At 37.3% G+C, this 23,521-nt stretch overlaps 1 protein-coding gene and 1 non-coding gene across 11 annotated transcripts; one reads left to right on the top strand and one right to left on the bottom strand.

The window, feature by feature from the left end:
* The first annotated feature begins 8,321 nt into the window (after window positions 1-8,321).
* On the top strand, window positions 8,322-11,847 carry LOC112757241 (E3 ubiquitin-protein ligase AIRP2). Of its 10 annotated transcripts, none has more exons than XR_011874379.1 (7): window positions 8,322-8,615; window positions 8,786-8,884; window positions 9,176-9,401; window positions 9,485-9,551; window positions 9,676-9,878; window positions 11,157-11,501; window positions 11,615-11,847. XR_011874379.1 is itself a non-coding variant. In XM_072220863.1 (7 exons), exons 4-6 carry the CDS (start codon window positions 9,509-9,511, stop codon window positions 11,161-11,163), a joined length of 285 nt encoding a protein of 94 aa, XP_072076964.1. In that variant the 5' UTR covers window positions 8,419-8,615; window positions 8,786-8,884; window positions 9,176-9,401; window positions 9,485-9,508; the 3' UTR covers window positions 11,164-11,501; window positions 11,615-11,847. The 10 variants fall into 10 exon arrangements, 4 of the variants coding, with proteins under 4 accessions (XP_072076965.1, XP_072076962.1, XP_072076963.1 ...); XR_011874376.1 differs by having other exon boundaries at window positions 8,324-8,672; window positions 8,786-8,877; XR_011874377.1 differs by having other exon boundaries at window positions 8,374-8,615; window positions 8,786-8,877.
* Window positions 11,848-20,629: 8,782 nt separating this feature from the next.
* LOC112760997 (small nucleolar RNA R71) lies at window positions 20,630-20,737 on the bottom strand. The gene has a single exon (XR_003181407.1). It is a non-coding gene; the product is annotated as a small nucleolar RNA R71 (small nucleolar RNA).
* Between the last annotated feature and the right edge of the window lie 2,784 nt (window positions 20,738-23,521).

Here is a 23,521-nt window from a genome sequence, read left to right as displayed (position 1 = left end):
AGCCAGGTACCTTGGCTGGCATTAAATGCCAGAAATCCTTCTTCACTGGGCGTTTTTTTGAACGCCCAGAATGCTGCCAATTCTAGCATTAAATGCCCAGATTGCCTCTTTACTGGCGTTTTGATGCCAATGAGCTCCTTTCCTCTGTGAATTCTCTGTTTTATGTCTTGAACCTCCATTTTCTTGACTTTTTCACTAAAAATATATTAATTAACAAGGAAAACAAAATTAAAAAGACTTATCTAACTGTTACAAATATCTAATTATTGATAATGGCTGGGTTACCTCCCAGCAACCGCTTCTTTACTGTCTTTAGCTGGACTTTACTAAGCCTTTAACTTAGTCTCAGCTTTGAGCATTCTTGCTCAACATTGCCTTCAAGATAATGTTTGATTCTTTGTCCATTAACAATGAACTTTTTGTCAGAATCAATATCTTGAAGTTCTACATAGCCATATGGTGACACACTTGTAATCACATATGGGCCCCTCCACCGGGATTTCAATTTCCCGGGGAACAATTTGAGCCTAGAGTTAAACAACAGGACCTTCTGTCCTGTCTCAAAGACTCTAGATTATAGCCTTATGTCATGCCATATTTTTGCCTTCTCCTTATAAATTTTGGCATTTTCGAAAGCATTGAGTCTGAATTCTTCCAGCTCATTCAACTGGAGTAATCTCCTCTCTCCAGCTACCTTAGTATCAAGGTTTAGGAACCTGGTTGCCCAGTAGGCCTTGTGTTCCAGTTTCACTGGCAGATGACAGGCTTTTTCATACACAAGCTGGTATGGAGAGGTCCCTATAGGAGTCTTGAATGCTGTTCCGTATACCCACAGAGCATCATCGAGACCTCTTGCCCAATCCTTTCTACGAGCATTTACAGTTCGCTCCAGGATTCGCTTTAGTTCTCTATTTGAGACTTCAGCCTGTCCATTTGTCTGGGGATGATATGGAGTTGCCACTTTATGGTTGATTCCATATCGTACCAGAGCAGAGTCAAGCTGTTTATTGCAGAAATGAGTTCCTTCATCGCTGATCAGTATCCTAGAGACACCAAACCTGCTGAAGATATGCTTCTGGAGGAACTTCATCACTATCTTAGTATCATTAGTGGGTGTTGCAATTGCCTCTACCCATTTAGATACATAGTCTATTGCCACCAGAATATAAGTGTTTGAGTAAGAAGATGGGAAAGGCCCCATGAAGTCAATACCCCATACATCAAACAACTCAATCTCTAAGATCCCTTGTTGAGGCATGGCATAACCGTGAGGCAGATTACCAGCTCTCTGGCAACTGTCACAGTTACGTACAAACTCTCGGGAGTCTCATAAAGAGTAGGCCAGTAGAAGCCACACTGGAGAACCTTGGTGGCTGTTCACTCACCTCCGAAATGTCCTCCATATTGTGATCCATGGCAATGCCATAGGATCTTCTGTGCCTCTTCTCTAGGCACACATCTACGGATCATTTCGTTTGTGCACCTCTTAAAGAGGTATGGTTCATCCCACAAGTAGTATTTTGCATCAGAAATCAATTTTTTTGTTTGTACCTTGTTATACTCTTTGGGTATGAATCTCACAGCTTTATAGTTTGCAATGTCTGCAAACCATGGTACTTCCTGAATGGCAAAGAGTTTCTCATCCGGGAAGGTTTCAGAGATCTCAGTAGGAGGGAGGGACGCTCCTGCTACTGGTTCTATCTGGGACAGGTGATCTGCTACTTGGTTCTCTGTCCCTTTTCTGTCTCTTATTTCTATATCAAACTCTTGCAGAAGCAACACCCATCTTATGAGTCTGGGTTTTGAATCCTGCTTTGTGAGGAGATATTTTAGAGCAGCATGGTCAGTGTACACAATCACTTTTGATCCTACTAAATAAGATCTGAACTTGTCAATGGCATAGACCACTGCAAGCAACTCCTTTTCTGTGGTTGTGTAATTTTTTTGTACATCATTTAAAACACGGCTAGCATAATAAATGACATGCAGAAGCTTGTTATGCCTCTGTCCCAATACTGCATCAATGGCATGGTCACTGGCATCACACATTAGTTCGAATAGTAATGTCCAGTCTGGTGTAGAAATAACTGGTGCTGTGACCAGCTTAGCTTTCAGAGTTTCAAATGCCTGCATACACTCCGTGTCAAAGACAAATGGTGTGTCAGTAGCTAGCAGATTGCTAAGAGGTTTTGCAATTTTTGAAAAATCCTTTATAAACCTCCTATAGAATCCTGCATGCCCCAGAAAGCTTCTGATTGTTTAATATTGGCAGGTAGTGGTAATTTTTCAATTACCTCTACCTTAGCTTGATCCACCTCTATTCCCTTGTTCAAAATTTTGTGCCCAAGGACAATTCCTTCAGTCACCATAAAGTGACATTTCTCCCAGTTTAAAACCAGGTTAGTCTCTTGGCACCTTTTCAGAACAAGTGCTAGATGGTCAAGACAGGAGCTGAATGAGTCTCCAAATACTAAGAAGTCATCCATGAAGACTTCCAAAAATTTCTCTACCATATCAGAGAAGATAGAGAGCATGCACCTCTGAAAAGTTGCAGGTGCATTGCACAGACCAAATGGCATCCTTCTGTAGGCAAACACTCCAGATGGACATGTGAATGCTATTTTCTCTTGGTCCTGAGGATCTACTGCAATTTGGTTGTAACCTGAATAGCCATCCAAAAAGCAGTAGTATTCATGGTCTGCTAGTCTCTCTAGCATCTGGTCTATGAATGGTAAAGGAAAATGATCCTTCCTAGTGGCTGTATTGAGCCTTCTGTAGTCAATACACATATGCCACCCTGTAACTGTTCTTGTAGGAACCAGTTCATTCTTTTCATTATGAACCACTGTCATTCCTCCCTTCTTGGGGACAACATGGACAGGGCTCACCCAGGGTCTATCAGAAATAGGATAAATAATCCCAACCTCTAGTAATTTAGTGACCTCTTTCTGCACCACCTCCTTCGTGGCTGGATTTAACTGCCTCTGTGGTTGAACCACTGGCTTAGCATCATCCTCCAACAGGATCTTGTGCATGCATTTTATTTCCTACAGAAGTGGTTGGAGAAGCCTACTTAAGGGGGTTGTTATCAGCACTTGCAAGTGTCTGACCCCTTTGTGGCATTTGAACGCCAGAATTGGGGGCTGCATGGGCGTTTAACGCCAGATTACCACCCTTTTCTGGCGTCTGGACGCCAGAATTGGCTGTCCCTTGGGCGTTTAACGCCACTTTTTTACCCTTTTCTGGCGTCTGAACACCAGAATCATTCCTCTCTGGGCTCTTACTGTCCTTAGAGGGATTATGGGTAGTGGTTTAGTTATCCTTTGTCAATTGTTCCTTTCTTTGCTTCCTGCTACCTTGGATTGATACATTCAGTGTTTTCCCACTCCTTAATTGAACATCTTGGCATTCTTCTGTTATCTGTTTAGATAGCTGCTGTCTTGTCTGATCCAATTGTGCTTCCATATTTTGGTTAGCATTTTTAGTGTCTTGGAGCATCTCTTTGAATTCTGTGAATTGTTTTGTTATGATAAGCAATTGCTGATTGAGTTCAGCAACTTGTTCTTGAGGACTAAGTTCAGTGGATACTGCTTTAGCCTCTTCTTTCAGGGAGGACTCACTACTCAAGTACAGATGCTGATTTCTAGCAACTGTATCAATGAGCTCTTGAGCCCCTTCAATTGTCTTTCTCATATGTATAGATTTACCAGCTGAGTGATCTAGAGATATTTGAGCTTTTTCTGTAAGCCCATAGTAAAAGATGTCTAACTGCACCCACTCTGAAAATATTTTAGAGGGGCATTTCCTTAGCATCCCTCTGTACCTCTCTCAAGCATTATAAAGGGATTCATCATCCTCTTGTTTAAAGCCTTGGATGTCCAGCCTTAGCTGTGTCATCCTTTTTGAAGGGTAATATTGATTCAGGAATTTGTCTGATAACTGTTTCCATGTTCTTATGCTTACTGTGGGTTAGTTATTTAACCACCTCTTAGCTTGATCTTTTACAGCAAATGGAAATAGTAATAATTTATAGACATCCTGATCCACTTCTTTATCACGTACTGTGTCAGCAATTTGTAAGAACTGTGCCAGAAACTCAGTAGGTTCTTCCTGTGGAAGACCAGAATACTGACAATTTTGCTGCACCATGATAATGAGCTGAGGATTTAGCTCAAAACTGCTTACTCTGATAGGGGGGTATACAGATACTACTCCCTTATGCAGCAGTAATGGGGTTAGCATATGGCCCCAGAGTCCTTCTGGACTGTTCATTTCCACTTAGATCTATGATGGAGCAAATAGAATTGATGTGAATTGTAAATAAAATATATTTTTATTTTTATTTTTTTAATTAAAAACAAACTGAATAAATAAAAAAATATAAGATAAAATAAAATAATTGGAGAATGAAATATAAATTTCAAAAACTAGAAGAAAAATAAAAAGAAATTCGAAAACTAAAATAATTAATTAATTAAGAAGATTTGAAAAACTTTGGATATGATTTTTGAAAAAGATTTTGAATTTTGAAATTTTAAAACTAAGATAAGATAAAATAAAAAATTTAAAATAAAAAAATCTGAATTTATAAATGAAATTTTCGAAAATTCAATTTAATAAATAGAGAAGATATTTTTTAATTTAGTGAGGAAAGAGAAAAACAATAAAACGACACCAAACTTAGAATTTTTAGATCAAAACAAAGAAAACAAATAGGAAAACTTTGAATATCAAGATGAACACCAAGAATAAATTTTAAAAATTTTTAAGAAAATAGAAACACAAAGGACACCAAACTTAAAAATTTTTATATTTTGGACACTAATAATTCGAAAATGTATAAGATAAACAGCAACAATCACCAAAAAAGAAATTTTAAAGATCAAATAAGGAAAATTATCAAGAACAATTTGAAGATCAATAAAGAACTAAGAACATATAATTCGAAAATTGAAAGAAAAATAAAATCATGCAATTGACACCAAACTTAAAATATGAAACTAAACTCAAATAGAAGACTAAATTATGAAGTTATTGGTTTTTTTTTTAAATTTCAAAAATAGTTTAGAAAAATAAAATAAGGATTTTAAAATTTTAACCAAAAACAATAATAGAAGACTCAATGTTAGTGACTCTAAACCAAAAAGACAAATTTTTCCTAATCTAAGCAACAAAATAAACCGTCAGTTTTCCAAACTCGAACAATCCCCGGCAACGGCACCAAAAACTTGGTACACGAAATTGTAATTACACTTTTCACAAATCCGCACAACTAACCAGCAAGTGCACTGGGTCGTCCAAATAATACCTTACGTGAGTAAGGGTCGATCCCACGGAGATTGTCGGCTTGAAGCAAGCTATGGTTATTTTGTAAATCTTAGTCAGGAGATTAATGATAATAGTGGTTATACTTATGAAAATAAATAACATGAAATAAACAGTACTTGTGATTCAGTAATGGGAAACAGGTTGAGGTTCCGGAGATACCCTGTCATCTGAATCTCTACTTTCCTACTGTCTTCTTCTCCAAACACGCATGGTTTCCTTCCATAGCAGGTTGTATGATCCTCTCGGATGAAAAATACCAAGCGCTGTTACCGCACGGCTAATCATCTGTCGGTTCTTACTAGCGTCGGAATAGGACCATTATCCTTTTGCACACTGTCACTGCGCCCAACATTCGCGAGTTTGAAGCTCGTCACAGTCATCCCCTTCCATATCCTACTCGGAATAACACAGACAAGGTTTAGACTTTTCGAATTCCAGGAATGCTGCCATTGATTCTAGCCTATACCACGAAGGTTCTAACCTCCGGACTCGGTCCGTGGATTAGAAACCCAAGAGATACGCATTCAAGCTGTCGCCCAATGATTACGTTGAGCTCAGATAGAACGGAGTGGTTGTCAGGCACGCGTTCATAGGGTTGAGGATAATGATGAGTGTCACGGATCATCATATTCTCCATATTGAAATACGAGTGAATATCTTAGAATAGAATCAAGCGTAATTGAATAGAAAACAGTAATAATTGCATTAATCCATTGAAACACAGCAGAGCTCCTCATCCCCACCTATGAGGTTTAGAGACTCATGCTATCAGAGGTACAATATGAAATGTAAAAATGTCATAAAGTCCAAAATGAATCTCTAAAAGTAGTTTTTATACTAGACTAGTAACCTAGGGTTACAGAAAATGAGTAACTAAGTGCAAATAGTGCAGAAATCCACTTTCGGGACCCATTTGATGTGTGCTTGAGCTGAGCATTGAAGCTTTTTCGTGCTTAGGATGTTCCTGGAGTTAAACGCCAGCTTTGGTGCCAGTTTGGACATTTAACTCCAATTCTGGTGCCAGTTTGGGCGTTTTATGCCAGAATTTTTAGGCTGACTTTGAAAGCCAGTTTGGGCCATCAAATCTCGGATAAAGTATGGACTATTCTAGAAATCATAGAAAAACACACAAACTCATAGTAAAGTTAAGAGATGTGATTTTTGAATAAAAACTAATAAAAATATAATAAATAGTAACTAAAACATACCAAAAACTATGTAAAAACAATGCCAAAAAGGGTATAAATTATCCGCTCATCAGAGCGCAGAGAAAAAGAAAAAAATGCGAAGAAACACTACTAGAAAACTAGTTATTACAGACAGGTATTTTCAGACGGATTTTATCCCACGGAAATACAGACGGAATTTCAGAGGGATTTTTTGTCGAAAAACAAAAAAAATGAATTAGCATAAATTACAGACGGAAAAGAGAATTCGTCGATAATTCTGTCGAAAAAAATTAATTTTTTTCATGGACAATGGTTACAGACGGAAAATTCGCCTGTAATTAATTGGACAAAAACATTACGTTTTATTAAATTATTACAGACAGAAAATCCATCTGTAATTTAAAATTTTCCATAAGAAAATTTTAATTTAAACCTAACTTCACCCCCACCCTATCGAGCTCCTTTCACACACACAAAATCACAGATCAAACGAGTTGTTCCTCTCTCCTTCAATGAGCTTTTTCGTCGCACGAGCTTCTTCTTCTCCTTTCCTCACTCACAGCACCACCGCCGCCACCCTAACCACTGCAGCTACTGTAAGAACTGGAGTTTTCACAAATAAAATTATTTAAATGCTCAAATTAGATTTCGGAAAGTTAGGACGAGAATTTGGGGATTTAAATATGATTTTTAGATTCAGTAGGTTTTTCTGAATCAGAAAATGTGTTTTCTGCGAAAAACCGCGAACCGACAGTTGAACCGATTCAAGTCTGCCCGGTATTGCGCGAAAAAAAGTGAAAACAGTTGAAAGCCTTAGAAAAGTATTAGAAATGGAAAGTCGGACGTTAGTGTTTAAGGTTTAGCCCAAAGTTGGACCGAACGGGCTAAAAACGCTAACGGATTGGATCGGGCCCAAGTTGGGCCCAAGTCCAACATATATAAGGGTTCATTAATGAACCCTTCAACCATAACACACACACACACACCAGATTTGAGAGAGAAGAGAGGTGAGGGTGGGGTTTCACTATTCACCTCTACCTTCCGAGAGCCATAACTTGAGCTACGGAGTTCCGATTGACAAGCCGTTTGCGGCCACGCGAAGCTCTCGTTGAGCTCTACGTTTCTATCCAAGCAAATCTGGTAAGAACTTGAAGCCCAAGTCCCAGTTTCATGCCCTAGATTTCTGCGTTTTTGAGGTTATGGTTTTGAGTAAATTTTGTGGTTTTGCTTGTTTAGGTGATCTCTAGTAGCGGGTAATTGATAGATTTTACCCCTAATCTCGTTGGATAAGGTAAGGAACCTCTTTTTCATTGTGGTTTGGTATAGTATGAGCTTTAGTTGTTGATGTATGGTTATGTTGTATGTATGAAGCTTGTTTTTAGAGTTGCACTACAAGAAAAAGCGTATTTTTCGACGCAAAAAATCGATGGCTATCTCTCCCGTCAATATTTTTCGACGGCTTGCTGACGATATTTTAAAAAAAGATAATTAAAAATAAAATAATAAAATCGACAGCCTTGTCGTCGATTTTTTTTTGTGCTGCATTAAACCATTTTTAACTATCGTCATATGGTCGACAAAGTAGCGGCAGAAAATACTTTTATTTTAAAATCGACGGACATTACATTTATTTTTATATTTAAAATATCGACAATACTTCCATCGATAAATTTAAACGGTCTAAATTATTTTCTAAAAATAAATAAACGGTGTGGATTTAATGTATAAAATAGACGCAAAACGCGTTACTTTTTTCAAATTAAAATCGACATCAACACCGTCAATTTTTATTGCTAAAAATACCAAACCCCGCTCCTACCTCCCGCCTCCAACTTCAGAAACACAATTTTACCCCTATATTCCTCACCAACCCTCTGTTTCATCCTTTTTCTTTTCTACATTTCTCACCAACCCTCATTTTACCCCAAATTCACCAACCCTAATCTCCGTTGCTGGCGTCACGGTTGCGCCGCCGTTACTCCATTTGCTCGTGCCGCCGTCGTGCTCTGTTGTTGCCATGCCGCTGTCGCTCCTCTTGCTCACGCCGCCTGTCACTCTGCTGCTGCCGTGCCGCCGTCGCTCCTTCTTTCTGTTGCTACCCTCGCTCCTCCTACTTTGGTCCTTCTCCACTCTCTCTCAATTGATGGATGCATTGCTAGAATTTCAGCAATCGCCGTTACTATTCATCTCCCTTCTGCTTTTTCCCTCTACTTTTCTTTTTCTCAAATACCAAAGGTTACTTTTACTTTGCTCTAATCATAGCTCTCTTTTATTCTTTCTTTTTTCAGTTTCAATTTTTTTTTCTTCTTTTGTGTTTCCGACTTCTCCACCGGTTCCTGAATTGAGAGCTCAATTCAATTCAATTCACCACTGAAGTCATGTACGAGGTTCCTATTTGATTGTTTAGCGAATTTATTATTTTTGCATCGGTTTCGCTTTAGTTTTGTGACATTACTTATTTTTCCGTTGAATTCGTTTGATTCTTATCACTTTTCAATTTCGGATGGTGAGATTTTGATATGATTTCCCTGAACATATAGCTGAGGTTTTCGGTTTTGTTTTGTTTTTTTTTTGGAAAACTAATTTAGTTTAAATGTTTAATTGAATAGGAAATGGAAACAGTTTTTGTTGTTTTCAGTGATGATTTTGTGATTTCATTTGAATTTGATATGTGACAGTGGTTCAACGGTTGTGGCTTGTGGGAAGTTATTGGGTGAGTTGAGAAAGCATGGGAAATGGAAATAGGCAGGGGAGGAGGAAGAAGAGGAGGAGTTTGAAGAACATGATGCAGTGCCTGTGCTTAGGGGAGCAGTTGAGACGAGAAGGAGGCATGGATGAGATGGCAGTTCCTTCGTCATTGGATTCTCTGGAGCACTTGGCTTGTTAAGAATCCTAATTTACAAGGTATAGACAATGATTAGTTATTGGGATTTTTCATATTGAGCTGAGAAATTGGGATAGGCTGAAAAATGTTTCTCATGGTGCAGGTATATGTGGATGGAACAACTACCATGTCTACTCATGAAATGAAAGCTAGCATTAGAGAATTCTATGGTATTTGTTCCTCTATTTTGTTGTATGATAAGTTATTTTGCATCTTTGTGTCAGTTAATTTGGCTGATTTGTTGAGTTTTTGCATTGATCAGCAGTAATTTATCTGTCTTTGTTACAACTTCAGAAAGGGGTTACAGATTTAAAGGATAAGAAACAGAAGGCTGTTTGTATGGAGAGGTATCGAAAAAGAGACGATGAGGATCATCAACAATATTCTGATATAGACATTGAAAGAGAAGAAGAATGTGGAATATGCATGGAAGTGAATAGTAAAATTGTGTTGCCTAACTGCATCCATGCTATGTGCCTGAAATGTTACTGTGAATGGTACTCACTGTTTCTTGGTTGCTACTGCATCATGATTCTTTGTACTTTTCCATCAATATATTTTTGTAGTTGAATGTTATTTGGCAGTGTTTAGGGTGCTTTCATGCTTAGTTGTTGATTAGCACTAGAATATTGTTATGAGAAAGAAGGCAATGAAGGGCAATATTGACTGCAATATTGGTGCTTAAGTTGTTTGCAATATGTTCTTAGATAATTCATCAAAAACATTGTCTTCAATTTTAGATATCCAATATCATCATCCGATTGAAATTTGGTTCGATACATGATAATATATCTACTTAGTGTTTTGGGTCTTTACATTGATAATTCTTTTGCAATAGTAATGGTTCATCATTGGATGCAATAGCAGATACTGACTGATTTAGTTAGTGGTACTTAGTGGGAAAATGTTGTGTGGTATTGTGTTGTTGCAAGCAAGCAAATGGTAGGAATATTTCTTACCCTATGGGTTAGAAGTGAATTAAAGGATCATATTGGGAACATGAAAGTGTCTTGTGTTGGCAGAAGACTCATGGGTTATCTTGGAAATAATCAATTTCAATTCATAAACATAGTATTCAATTACACTCTGCCTTGTGGTGTGGCGGCACTCTCGAATGTGAGTCAATGAAACTAGTTTATCCCTGTTTCTTTGTTCATTGTGCATGCTCTTCCTGTTTCTTTTCTTTTTCATGATCATCCTACTGTCTCAGATTATTTGCTGCTGTTCATGCCTTTTATTCATGGATGGCTATTGCTGTTTAGCTTGTTCCATGTCAATAATGTCAATTTGGGGGAATTTTTAAGTTTATTTTGTGTTAATAAACATGGAATTTTTTCCCCTTTTCTATACATAAGAAGCTAATCATTGTTTCTCCCCCCTTAATCATTTGTCGCCATAATGTTTTTTTATCAGTTTATGTCATATTTCTTTTCAGCTTTTTTCAGAGTTTTTTTTCCCATTAAATCTCTTTAGTTTATGTTGCTGCAGTTATAGTAGCTCATTTTATTTGTTTCTTTAAGAGGCTTAGTAGGTTGAATTCTTGTACAAACTCCTCTGTACCATATTGTTTGTGAATTTTGCATCATGATTAATACAACAGAATATATGCAAAATATCTCTATTTTAATTTATAATTAGCTGATTAGTGATTATTTTATTTTATTTTAATTAATTTTTTAAACTCTGATGCTTTTCTTGGTTTTTGCTTTTGGTTCCAAACCTCTTTGTCTAATTCTAACTTTAACTTTTTCTTTTTTTGCATTGTGATTTGTCAGGTGCTAATATGTAATTTCACCTTTGTCTAACGCATGATCAGTACCGTTCATAATCATCATGAATGTTGTTACCTACTCACGCCAGCTTCTATCAATTAACGGGAGTGGATCCTCTCCAGTAAAGAAAAAACTGGATGGTGTCAATTGTGATCTCTCACCTTTTATTACACTCTCTCTCATATTTAATTTTGGCCCCACTTATAAAGTTAATGGTGAAAGATCACACTGCATTTCCTCAAGTGTTGAAAAAACTGGAGAGGATCCATTTCCATCAATTAACAACACTCACTTTCCATTGTCTCATATACCTTCTTATGATAAATCACAGTGCTGCACAATCATTAGGTACTAAATTATTCTTTTCTGATTAATTAATTAGTTAATGTATATGTAAGTTACTAGTGATATGCACGCTGCACGCATAATCATAATCAAACTCCTTCTTTTTTTGTATGCAGGAAATGGAAGAGGGTGATTTTTCATTCTTATTCATCATTTTTAAATTGTTTTTTCAGAGAATATTTATGATGACTGAATGAAGATGAAAATATAATTAAGATAGTCAACATTATTATTATTATTATTTTGTTCTTGTAATAATGCATAGAAATTTAATTTGTTTTCAGAGAATATTTATGATGACTGAAAGAAGATGAAAATATAATTAAGATAGTCAACATTATTATTATTATTTTGTTCTTGTAATAATGCATAGAAAATGAGAAGGGTAGTTATGATAATGTATACTGATAGCTATAGTGATTGGAAAAGAAAAACTGTAGAAAGAATTTGAAAAGAAATGATTTAGTTAATTAATGAGGATTATTTATTTTGTCTTGAATCTTTATATTAGAGGATTATTTATTATTTTGATAAGTTTGTAAATTTATTATCTAATATTTAAAAGTTTATTTGTATTAATTGTTTACTATTTTTTTTTTCTATATTTAAAAGTTTATTTGCATTAATTGTTTACTATTTTTTAAATAGGCAAAAAATAATTAAAATATATAACTATTAAAATCGAGGGCAGAGTTGTCGCTTTTTAAGTTTAAAATAGACAAAAAAACAAAATATAGACACATAATTTGTCGCTATCTAAATAATTAAATCGACGACAATTGTGTCGATTTTATTAAATCAAATATCGACGGCAAGGTCGTCGATTTTATTAAGCATATTATTGATGCACGGAAACTTGTCTCTCAACAGATTTTCCTCGGCAAGTATACCGAATTGTCGTCAAGTAATAACTCACAAAAGAGTGAGGTCGAATCCCACAGAGATTAACGGATTAAGCAATCAATAGTTGATTAATTATCCTAGTTAGACGAATCATATTGGAGTGATAAGTAATCAAGGAAATGTAATTGGCATAAAAGTAAAGAAAGCAATAAAGTGCATAAAAGTAAAATGGCAAGAAAAGTAAATGTAAGAACTAAAAATAAAATGAACATTGGGATCAAGAGATATTGCAATCCTCCGGATCAAGTTCATTCTCATCTCTTCCTCAATCAATGCATTCATTGATCTCCTTGGCAATCTTAAGTGATTGGATCCCAATTCCTTGGTAATCCAATCTCTCTAAGCTTGAACAATTTCCCAATTCTTTGATTTAATTGCTCATGGAAAGAGATGAAGTTTGGTCACTGATTATACCACACACATTCATAGATCAAAGTATTGGTAGGATTAAATGTCACAATATCCATCCAACCCCCAACCTAATCCAATGTGAGAGAGCATTTCTAGCATGATTTCCTCATTCCTCTTCCAAGGTTCAGAGAAAATCCAAGTATGAGCAATTTCTCTTCCGAGACAATTACCCAATTGGATGAAGATCGAAAGCTCTCTAGTAAAATCAAGAGAAAAGAAAGAAGAAGAAGAATAAGAACTACAATTGATCCATTGAATCACAATAAAGCTTTCTAACCCAATGAAAAGAGTTAGTTGATCATTGCTCTACCAAAATAGAAAAGAAAGAAAGTGCAGAAAAGTAAAGATGAAGATTAAAACTAAAATTGAAACTTCAAAATTCATAAATGAAAAGTACAAAGAAAAGAAAGAGAAGGAAAAGTGTGTGAGGGGAGGGAGTCCGAAGACCCCTCTTCAATCCCCCATTCCAGAATGAATTTAATGTAGAAACTAAGGCCTTTTTATAGGCTCTCCTAAATTACAAAATGAAATTAAAATCAAATTACAATGAAATGAAAATTAACTATTCTCGATGCTTCTTGTGGCCGTGATTGATTGATACTTGTGGGCTTGCTTCCTTGAGGTTGGGTGGTCCTTGTAAGTGAATCAAGTTGAGGTCCAGGTGCTAATGTCAGTGCTAACGTTAGCCACACTAATGCTACAAGTGTGGCGTTAGTGCTGAAGTTAGTGTGGCTAACGTCACACTTGCTACCCAGTTGGTGTTTTTGGGGCTTAAAAGATGCCTCTGGTTTGTGCTCCAATTTCACGCCCACTATAGAGTATTAAATATCGTTTGAAAGCTCTGAATGTCAGCTTTCTAACGCAACTAGAATTACCTCAATTGGACCTCTGTAACTCAAGTTATACTCCTTTGAAGGGGACATGGTTGCTGGCATAGTGGCTGGCGTTATTGGCAAAAGTGAGTGCCAATAACGTCCGCATCCAGGGGGTTAATATTTCCAGGTTCTGGAGCTCAAACTTAATGTCCACCCCATACTATTATATATTGTTGGAAATCCCTGGATGTCTACTTTCTAACGCCTTTGAAAGCGCATCATTTGGAGCTCTACAACTCGAGTTACACTTCTTGGAAGGTGAAGAGGTCAGTTGGCCTTACTACAGGTTGATACCATGTTCATCTTTGCACTTTCGGGGCAGGTTTTCTCCCTCAAATTTAGTGTCCACCATGTAGTGCCATATATGCTTGGAAAGCTCTGGAATCCTACTTTCCAATGCCACTGGAATCATTTCATTTGGAGCTTTTTGGCTCAAGTTATCCTTGTTTGAAGAAGGCATGGTCAGGCTGCCGGGTGAGAATTTGTCCACGTTAGTGTAACTAACGTGGCCACTAACGTAGGCCTTCTTTGCTTCGCAAACGTTAGTGGCGTTCACTTTTTCCACTAACTTTCACAGCTGCCTCCTTTCTTCCATGTTAATGCCCACGTTAGTGTAACTAACGTGGCTATTAACGTGGGTCTTCTTGGCTTCTTGTTACCTGAAACCAATCAAACAAAGTGCATCAAAGTCTTGTTCTTAATCATGAGATTATGCATCATCCATTTTACCATTCAATTCATGCATAATTCTCATGAAATCATTCAAAATTTACAATGTTTGCTTGAATCATGGTGTGAATGCATTTTCAACCAAATACTTTCTTATTTCCTAAGAAAATGCATGAAACCAACCTAAAGCATACAAAAAATGGCTAGTAAAACTAGCCATGATACCCTGGCATCACAACACCAAACTTAAATCTTGCTTGTCCCCAAGCAAGAAAAGAACTATGCACAAAGAATTCTCTTAATTGGAATGTATTGAACAATTGCTTATGATGCCTTAGTGGGTGAAGTGAATAAGTGACAGTGGGGTTAACTCTAATTTGTATGCTTATGCAAGGATTCCAGTACTCATTAGTCCTTACATTTTTGAAGTATTAGATCTTCGGACTTTCATTCAAATGATATTATGGAATCCTCTTTATAGATTGTCACCTTTGAAGCAGCACTTATTTTCTAGCATTTTTTTTTCTTTTTGTATCTTGGCCTCGACTCTAGGTATCATGTCTCAAAGCGGCTTTTTAAGATAAGCTTTCAATCAATACTCCCAAACCAGTTGGTCTAAGGTATTAGGTGTTGAAACACCCCTTAGGATATACTTGCTCAAGCCTCTCTCTTTGACACAAATCCACCACAAGCATTTAACTAGGACAATAACTCTTTGAGTTCTTGTTTCTTTCTTTTTCTTCCTAGTAATTAATGCTCAGAGCCTTGGGATTCTTCTTTGTTTTTCTTTTTCTTTTGTTTTCTTTTTGTTGCTGCTTCTTGGATCAATAGATGTTTGAGAAATTCCATAATACTTCTCTAAATTTCAATTCCTGTCTATGAGCTCCATGCAAGTTTTCACAAACATGCAACCTCAATATACAATCATACAATCAGAACCTCCACTCCTCTTAATCTTTTGCTTGCCCCAAGATTTATAAAATTCTTCAACATTTTCCTTTCAAAAGAATGATTTCTTTGTTGTAGTCTTAAAGATATTGGGTGCAAGTAAAATTCAAGATTATAATCATGATATCATAGCAACATGTTACAAATCAAATATCAAATTATGCTTATTCACAAGAAGTAATCACATATGCATAAATAGAAGACAATCATGCAATTTAAAGTGCTGGAAATAAGTAAGAGGAAAAAGGAACTTTACCACCTTGTAGTTCATCTTCATTGTTGTTGTCCTTTTCCTCCTATTCTTTCCCTTCCCACACCAAACTTAGAATGATTGCTTATCCTCAAGCAACAAGTAAAACAGTGGTGATGGGGTTTATGATGGATCATGAATGTCTTAGAATAAAGTGTGAGTATGCATGTGTTTTAGCAAGCAAGATTAAGGATCACAATAAAGGCACAAGAACTAAAAACAGCAACATTGTGATGGCATTAATAAGTGGTGTTGGCATGGTACTTTGCATGAAAGTTAAGTGGCAACACCAAACTTAGTGTGACACTGTCATTTTAGAATGATGCAAATACCTAGTGAAGATTGAAAATCATTTTGTTGCATGGCAACACCAAACTTAGAATGCAATCATATGTCAAATTATTGAAAGTAAACTAAGCAAGGAAAGAAAATGTTACCTACAGTTGGGTTGCCTCCCAACAAGCGCTCTTTTAATGTCATTAGCTTGACATGTTGTTCATGAATTTCTTCCTCTTCTTCCAGTTTGTTAAGAGGAATGACCTCAAGAGGAAAGAGGAGCCAATTAATGCCCCTTGTTTTGAGTGCCTCTCTCCAGCAAGCCTTCTTCTGTTGTTAGCTTGAGTAAACTTGCTTGTTGGGGGTAAGGGTGGGATGGCTTTTGGTTGACCTTTTCTTCTTCATGGATATTGTCCTTCTTTTCTTGGTCACCATCCTCTTTTTAGTGCTCATGTTGATTGCCTTCACCACCTTGATTTCAGAACTTGCGTGTTGTATGATGGTTAGAGCATCATCTTCATCAAGTGCTTCTTGAATTGGTGGTTCAATGAACTCACCCTTTATGCAACTCTCTATTTTATTGGAGTAGTGTGGACTCCCTTGATTGACTTCCTCCCTTTCTTCTATGATGAGCGGATAATTTATACGCTTTTTGACATTATTTTTAGTATGTTTTTAGTAGGATCTAGTTACTTTTAGGGATGTTTTCCTTAGTTTTTATGTTAAATTCACATTTCTGGACTTTACTATGAGTTTGTGTGTTTTTCTGTGATTTCAGGTATTTTCTGGCTGAAATTGAGGGACTTGAGCAAAAATCAGATTCAGAGGTTGAAGAAGGACTGCTGATGCTGTTGGATTCTGACCTCCCTGCACTCAAAGTGTATTTTCTGGAGCTACAGAACTCTAAATGGCGCGCTTTCAATTGCGTTGGAAAGTAGACATCCAGGGATTTCCAGCAATATATAATAGTCCATACTTTGGCCAAGAATTGACGACGTAAACTGGCGTTCAACGCCAGCTTTCTACCCAAATCTGGCGTCCAGCGCCAGAAAAGGATCCAAAACCAGAGTTGAACGCCCAAACTGGCACAAAAACTGGCGTTCAACTCCACAAATGGCCTCTGCACGTGCAACACTTAAGCTCAGCCCAAACACACACCAAGTGGGCCCCGGAAGTGGATTTATACATCAAATACTTACTCATGTAAACCCTAGTAGCTAGTTTATTATAAATAGGACCTCTTACTATTGTATTAGGCATCCTGGATTGTATTTTGATCCTGTGATCACGTTTTGCGGGCTGGCCATCTCGGCCATGCCTGGACCTTCACTTATGTATTTTCATACGGTAGAGTTTCTACACTCCATAGATTAAGGTGTGGAGCTCTGCTGTTCCTCAAAGATTAATGCAAAGTACTACTGTTTTCTATTCAATTCTTCTTATTTCGCTTCTAAGATATCCATTCGCACCCAAGAACGTGATGAAGGTGATGATTATGTGTGACGCTCATCATCCTTCCCCCTTATGAACGCGTGCCTGACAAACACTTCTGTTCTACATGAATTAAGCTAGAATGAGTATCTCTTAGATCTCCTAACCAGAATCTTCGTGGCGTAAGCTAGAATGATGGCGGCATTCAAGAGAATCCGGAAAGTCTAAACCTTGTCTGTGGTATTCCGAGTAGGATTCAATGATTGAATGACTGTGACGAGCTTCAAACTCGCGATTGTTGGGCGTTAGTGACAGACGCAAAAGGAGGGTGAATCCTATTCCAGCATGATCGAGAACCGACAGATGAATAGCCGTGCCGTGACAGGGTGCGTGAGCATATTATTCACTGAGAGGAGGGGATGTAGCCACTGACAACGGTGATGCCCTTGCATAAAGCCAGCCATGGAAAGGAGTAAGACTAATTGGATGAAGATAGCAGGAAAGCAGAGGTTCAGAGGAACGAAAAGCATCTCCATTCGCTTATCTGAAATTCCTACCAATGAATTACATAAGTATCTCTATCCCTATTTTATTAATTAATATTTGAAAACCACATAACTATTTTATATTCGCCTGACTGAGATTTACAAGGTGACCATAGCTTGCTTCATACCAACAATCTCCGTGGGATTCGACCCTTACTCACGTAAGGTATTACTTGGACGACCCAGTGCACTTGCTGGTTAGTTGTATCGAAGTTGTGACAGACTGTAAAACTAGATCAGAGTATCTGGCCTAAGAAACCATTACCAGAGATCACAATTTCGTGCACCAAGTTTTTGGCGCCATTTCCGGGGATTGTTTGAGTTTTCGGCAAGCTTTTGGTCCGGTAACATCAGTGCCAGATTCCCTTTTGATCCGGCAACAGCACCAAGTTTTTGGCGCCGTTGCCGGGGAATTGTTCGTGTTTAGACAACTGACGGTTCATCTTGTTGCTCAGATTAGGTAATTTTCTTTTCTTTTTCAAAAATAATTTCAAAAATCTCTCATCTGTTTTCGAAAAAAAATAAAAATGTTTTCAAAAATAAATTATTCTATGGCTTCAGAATTTTTAAGAATGAATTCTAGTGTTTCATGAAGCATGTTGAAGCCTGGCTGGCTGTAAAGCCATGTCTATTCCTTTGGGAATGAGTATGTCAGGCATGTCATATCTAAATTACATGCTAAAGCTTGGCTGGCCATTGGCCATGTCTAGTGTTTTGGACCGGAGCTTTTATTGAAAGCTTGGCTGGCTAGTGAGCCATGTCTAATTCCTGGACTGAAGCTTTAGACTAAGAATGCAAGATTCCTGGAATTCATATTAAAAATTTTGGAATCCTTATTTTTTCTTTTTCAATTAATTTTCGAAAAATTCAAAAAAAAAAAAATCCAAAAAAATTAGAAAATCATAAAAATCAAAAATATTTTTCTGTTTCTTGTTTGAGTCTTGAGTCATATTATAAGTTTGGTGTCAATTGCATATGCATCTTGCATTTTTTCGAAAATATCATGCATTCATAGTGTTCTTCATGATCTTCAAGTTGTTCTTGGTAAGTCTTCTTGTTTGATCTTGATGATTTTTTGTTTTGTGTCTTTTCATGTTTATCATATGCATTCTTGAATTCTTAGTGTCTAAGCATTAAAGAATTCTAAGTTTGGTGTCTTGCATGTTTTCTTTGCATTAAAAATTTTTCAAAATTGTGTCTATGATGTTCATCTTGACATTCAAAGTGTTCTTGGTGTTCATCTTGACATTCATAGCATTATTGCATGCATTCATTGTTTTGATCTAAAAATTTCATGCATTGCATAATTTTCATGTTTTTCATAAAAATTTTAAAAATAAAAAAAATATCTTTCCCTTTTTCTCTCATCAAATTCGAAAATTGAGTTGACTTTTTCAAAAAATTTTTAAAACCAAATTGTTTCTCATGAGTCAAATCAAATTTTCAATTTGAAAATCTTATCTTTTTCAAAATCTTTTTCAAAAATCAAATCTTTTTCAAAATTCTTGGTTATTTTCGAAAATTCCAAAAATAATTTTCAAAAATCTTTTTCTCATTTTTATCTCAAATTTTCGAAAATAACATAATCAATTAATGTTTTGATTCAAAAATTTGAAGTTTGTTACTTGCTTGTTAAGAAAGATTCAAACTTTAAGTTCTAGAATCATATCTTGTGATTTCTTATGAATCAAGTCATTAATTGAGATTTTAAAAATCAAATCTTTTTCAAAAAAAAAAAAACTAATTTCTATCATATCTTTCCAAAATATCTTCTTATCTTATCTTTGTCAAAAATTTGATTTCAAAATATCTTTTCTAACTTCCTAACTTCTTATCTTTTCAAAATTTGTTTCAACTAACTAACTAACTTTTTGTTTCTTAAACTTTTTCAAAACTACCTAACTAACTCTCTCTTTCTCTCTAATTTTCGAAAATATCTTCCCTCTTTTTCAAAAATTTCTTTTTAATTAACTAACTATTTTTATTTTTTATTTTTGATTTCAAAAATTTTCGAAAATTACTAACATTTTTCAAAAACCAATTTCGAAAATCACTAACTCTTTTTCAAAATAATTTTCGAAAATTATCCCTCCCCCATCTCATTCTATTTATTCATTCATATCCTAACATCTCATCTCACCTCTCTTCCATCCTTACAGTTGTGTTTCTTCCATTATATTACATTCTTTGTCTCCCCCTCTTTTCTTCCACTCACAAAGGGATCCCTATACTGTGGTATAAAGGATCTTTATTATTATTATTATTTTTCTGTGCCTTCTTCTTTGTCATATGAGCAGGAGCAAGGATAAGAACATTCTTGTGGAAGCAGATCCAGAACCTGAAAGGACTCTGAAGAGAAAATTAAGAGAAGCTAAAATACAACAATCCAGAGATAACCTTTCAGAAATTTTCGAACAGGCAGAGGAGATGGCAGCCGAAAATAATAATAATGTAAGGAAGATGCTTGGTGACTTTACTGCACCAAATTCCAATTTACATGGAAGGAGCATCTCCATTCCTGCCATTGGAGCAAACAACTTTGAGCTGAAACCTCAATTAGTTTCTCTGATGCAGCAGAACTGCAAGTTTCATGGACTTCCATCTGAAGATCCTTTTCAGTTCTTAACTGAATTCTTGCAGATATGTGATACTGTTAAGACTAATGGAGTAGATCCTGAAGTCTACAGGCTCATGCTTTTCCCTTTTGCTGTAAGAGACAGAGCTAGATTATGGTTGGATTCTCAAGCCAAAGACAGCCTGAACTCTTGGGATAAGCTGGTCACGGCTTTCTTAGCCAAGTACTTTCCTCCTCAAAAGCTGAGCAAGCTTAGAGCTGATGTTCAAACCTTCAGACAGAAAGAAGGTGAATCCCTCTATGAAGCTTGGGAAAGATACAAACAGTTGACCAAAAAGTGTCCTTCTGACATGCTTTCAGAATGGACCATCCTGGATATATTCTATGATGGTTTATCTGAGCTATCAAAGATGTCACTGGACACTTCTGCAGGTGGATCCATTCACCTAAAGAAAACGCCTGCAGAAGCTCAAGAACTCATTGACATGGTTGCTAATAACCAGTTCATGTACACTTCTGAAAGGAATCCTGTGAGTAATGGGACGCCTATGAAGAAGGGAGTTCTTGAAGTTGATACTCTGAATGCCATATTGGCACAGAATAAAATATTGACTCAGCAAGTCAATATGATCTCTCAGAGTCTGAATGGAATGCAAGCTGCATCCAACAGTACTCAAGAGGCATCTTCTGAAGAAGAAGCCTATGATCCTGAGAACCCTGCAATAGCAGAGGTAAATTACTTAGGTGAACCTCATGGAAACACCTATAACTCAACATGGAGAAATCATCCAAATTTCTCATGGAAGGATCAAAAGCCCCAACAAGGCTTTAATAATGGTGGGAGAAACAGGTTTAGCAATAGCAAACCTTTTCCATCATCAACTCAACAACAGACAGAGAACTCTGAACAAAATGCTTCTAATTTAGCAAATCTAGTCTCTGATCTATCTAAGGCCACTGTAAGTTTCATGAATGAAACAAGGTCTTCCATTAGAAATCTGGAAGCACAAGTGGGCCAGCTGAGTAAAAGAATCACTGAAATCCCTCCTAGTACTCTCCCAAGCAATACAGAAGAGAACCCAAAAGGAGAGTGCAAGGCCATTGACATAAGCGCCATGGCCGAACCTGTGAGGAGAGGAGAGGACGTGAATCCCAAGGAGGAAGACCTCCTGGGACGTCCAGTGGTCAATAAGGAGCTTCCCTCTGGGAAACCAAAGGACTCTGAGGCTCATCTAGAGACCATAGAGATTCCATTGAACCTCCTTATGCCCTTCATGAGCTCTGATGAGTATTCCTCTTCTGAAGAGAATGAGGATGTCACTGAAGAGCAAACTGCCAAGTTTCTTGGTGCAATCATGAAGCTGAATGCCAAATTGTTTCGCATTGATGCTTGGGAAGTTGAACCTCCCTTGTTCATCAATGAACTAAGTGATCTGGATCAACTGACATTGCCTCAGAAGAGACAGGATCCTGGAAAGTTCATAATACCCTGTACCATAGGCACCATGATCTTTAAGGCTTTGTGTGACCTTGGTTCAGGAATAAACCTCATGCCCCTCTCTGTAATAGAGAAACTGGGAATCTATGGGGTGCAAGCTGCTAAAATCTCATTAGAGATGGCAGACAGCTCAAGAAGACAGGCTTATGGACAAGTAGAGGACGTGTTAGTAAAGGTTGAGGGCCTTTACATCCCTACTGATTTCATAGTCCTGGATACTGGAAAGGAAGAGGATGAATCCATCATCCTAGGAAGACCTTTCCTGGCCACAGCAAGAGCTGTGATTAATGTTGACAGAGGTGAAATAGTCCTTCAATGGAATGAGAACTCCCTTGTATTCAAAACTCAAGGATCTCCCTCTGCAACCATGGAGAGGAAGCTTGAAAAGCTTCTCTCAAAGCAGAGTCAACCAGAGCCCCCACAGTCAAACCCTAAGTTTGATGTTGGGAGGCCACAACCAAACTCTAAGTTTGGTGTTGAACTCCCATATCCAAACTCTAAGTTTGGTGTTGGAGAGTCTCAACAAAGCTCTGCACATCTGTGAGGCTCCATGAGAGCCCACTGTCAAGCTATTGACATTAAAGAAGCGCTTGTTGGGAGGCAACCCAATGTTTATCTAACTTTTATTTTCATTGTTTTTCATGTTTTCTTAGGTTCATGATCATGTGGATTCACAAAATAAATAGAAAAATTGAAAACGGAATCAAAAACAGCAGAAGAAAAATCACACCCTGGAGGAGCATCTGCCTGGCGTTCAAACGCCAGAACATAGCATGGTTCTGGCGCTGAACGCCCAAAATGGCAACATCCTGGCGCTGAACGCCCAGAACAAGCATGGTTCTGGCGTTCAACGCCAGAAATGGCAGCAAAGGGGCGTTGAACGCCCAAAATGGGCACCAACCTGGCGCTGAACGCCCAGAGTTGTGTGCAAGGGCATTTTGCATGCCTAAATTGGTGCAGGGATGTAAATGCCTTGACACCTCAGGATCTGTGGACCCCACAGTATCCCCACCTACCTCATCATCTCTCTTCCCATTCATGATCATCCCTTCTACTTTCCATTTACCATTCACATCCATACACCCACTACCTTCAATATTCAACATCTCTCTCCCACCCAATCCCACCCATATGGCCGAATACACACTCCCATCCATCTCCTCCATATCTTCTTCTTATTCTTCTATTCTTTCTTCTTTTGCTCGAGGGTGAGCAACATTCTAAGTTTGGTGTGGTAAAAGCATAGCTTTTTTGTTTTTTTCCATAACCATTGATGGCACCTAAGGCCAGAGAAACCTCTAGAAAGAGGAAAGGGAAGACAAAAGCTTCCATCAAGGGTCTATAGCTCAGTGGTAGAACATTTGACTGCAAATCAAGAGATCCCTGAGATACCTCAGGGGATACATTTTCTTCCACACAATTATTAGAAGCAACTAAGGGTGGAACATCAAGAGCACTCCATCATCCTTCATGAAATCAGAGAAGATCTAAGAGCACTGAAGGAGGAGCAACAAAGACAAGGAAGAGACATAGAAGAGCTCAAGGACATCATTGGTTCCTCAAGAAGGAAACGCCACCATCACTAAGGTGGATTCATTCCTTGTTCTTACTTTCTCTGTTTTTCGTTTTCTATGTTATGTGC

Source organism: Arachis hypogaea, chromosome 16 (assembly GCF_003086295.3).
Source record: "Arachis hypogaea cultivar Tifrunner chromosome 16, arahy.Tifrunner.gnm2.J5K5, whole genome shotgun sequence".
Taxonomy (NCBI): Eukaryota; Viridiplantae; Streptophyta; class Magnoliopsida; order Fabales; family Fabaceae; genus Arachis; species Arachis hypogaea.
Note: the sequence above shows the minus strand (reverse complement) of the source record. Positions and strands in the feature narration are given on the sequence as shown.

Excerpts from the sequence above, each read along its gene's own strand:
- LOC112757241 (XM_072220861.1), top strand. The coding sequence starts at position 9,509 with ATGTCTACTCATGAAATGAAAGCTAGCATTAGAGAATTCTATG. Across the intron at positions 9,552-9,643 it reads TAGCATTAGAGAATTCTATG|CAGTAATTTATCTGTCTTTG; the intron begins GTATTTGTTCCT and ends TGCATTGATCAG.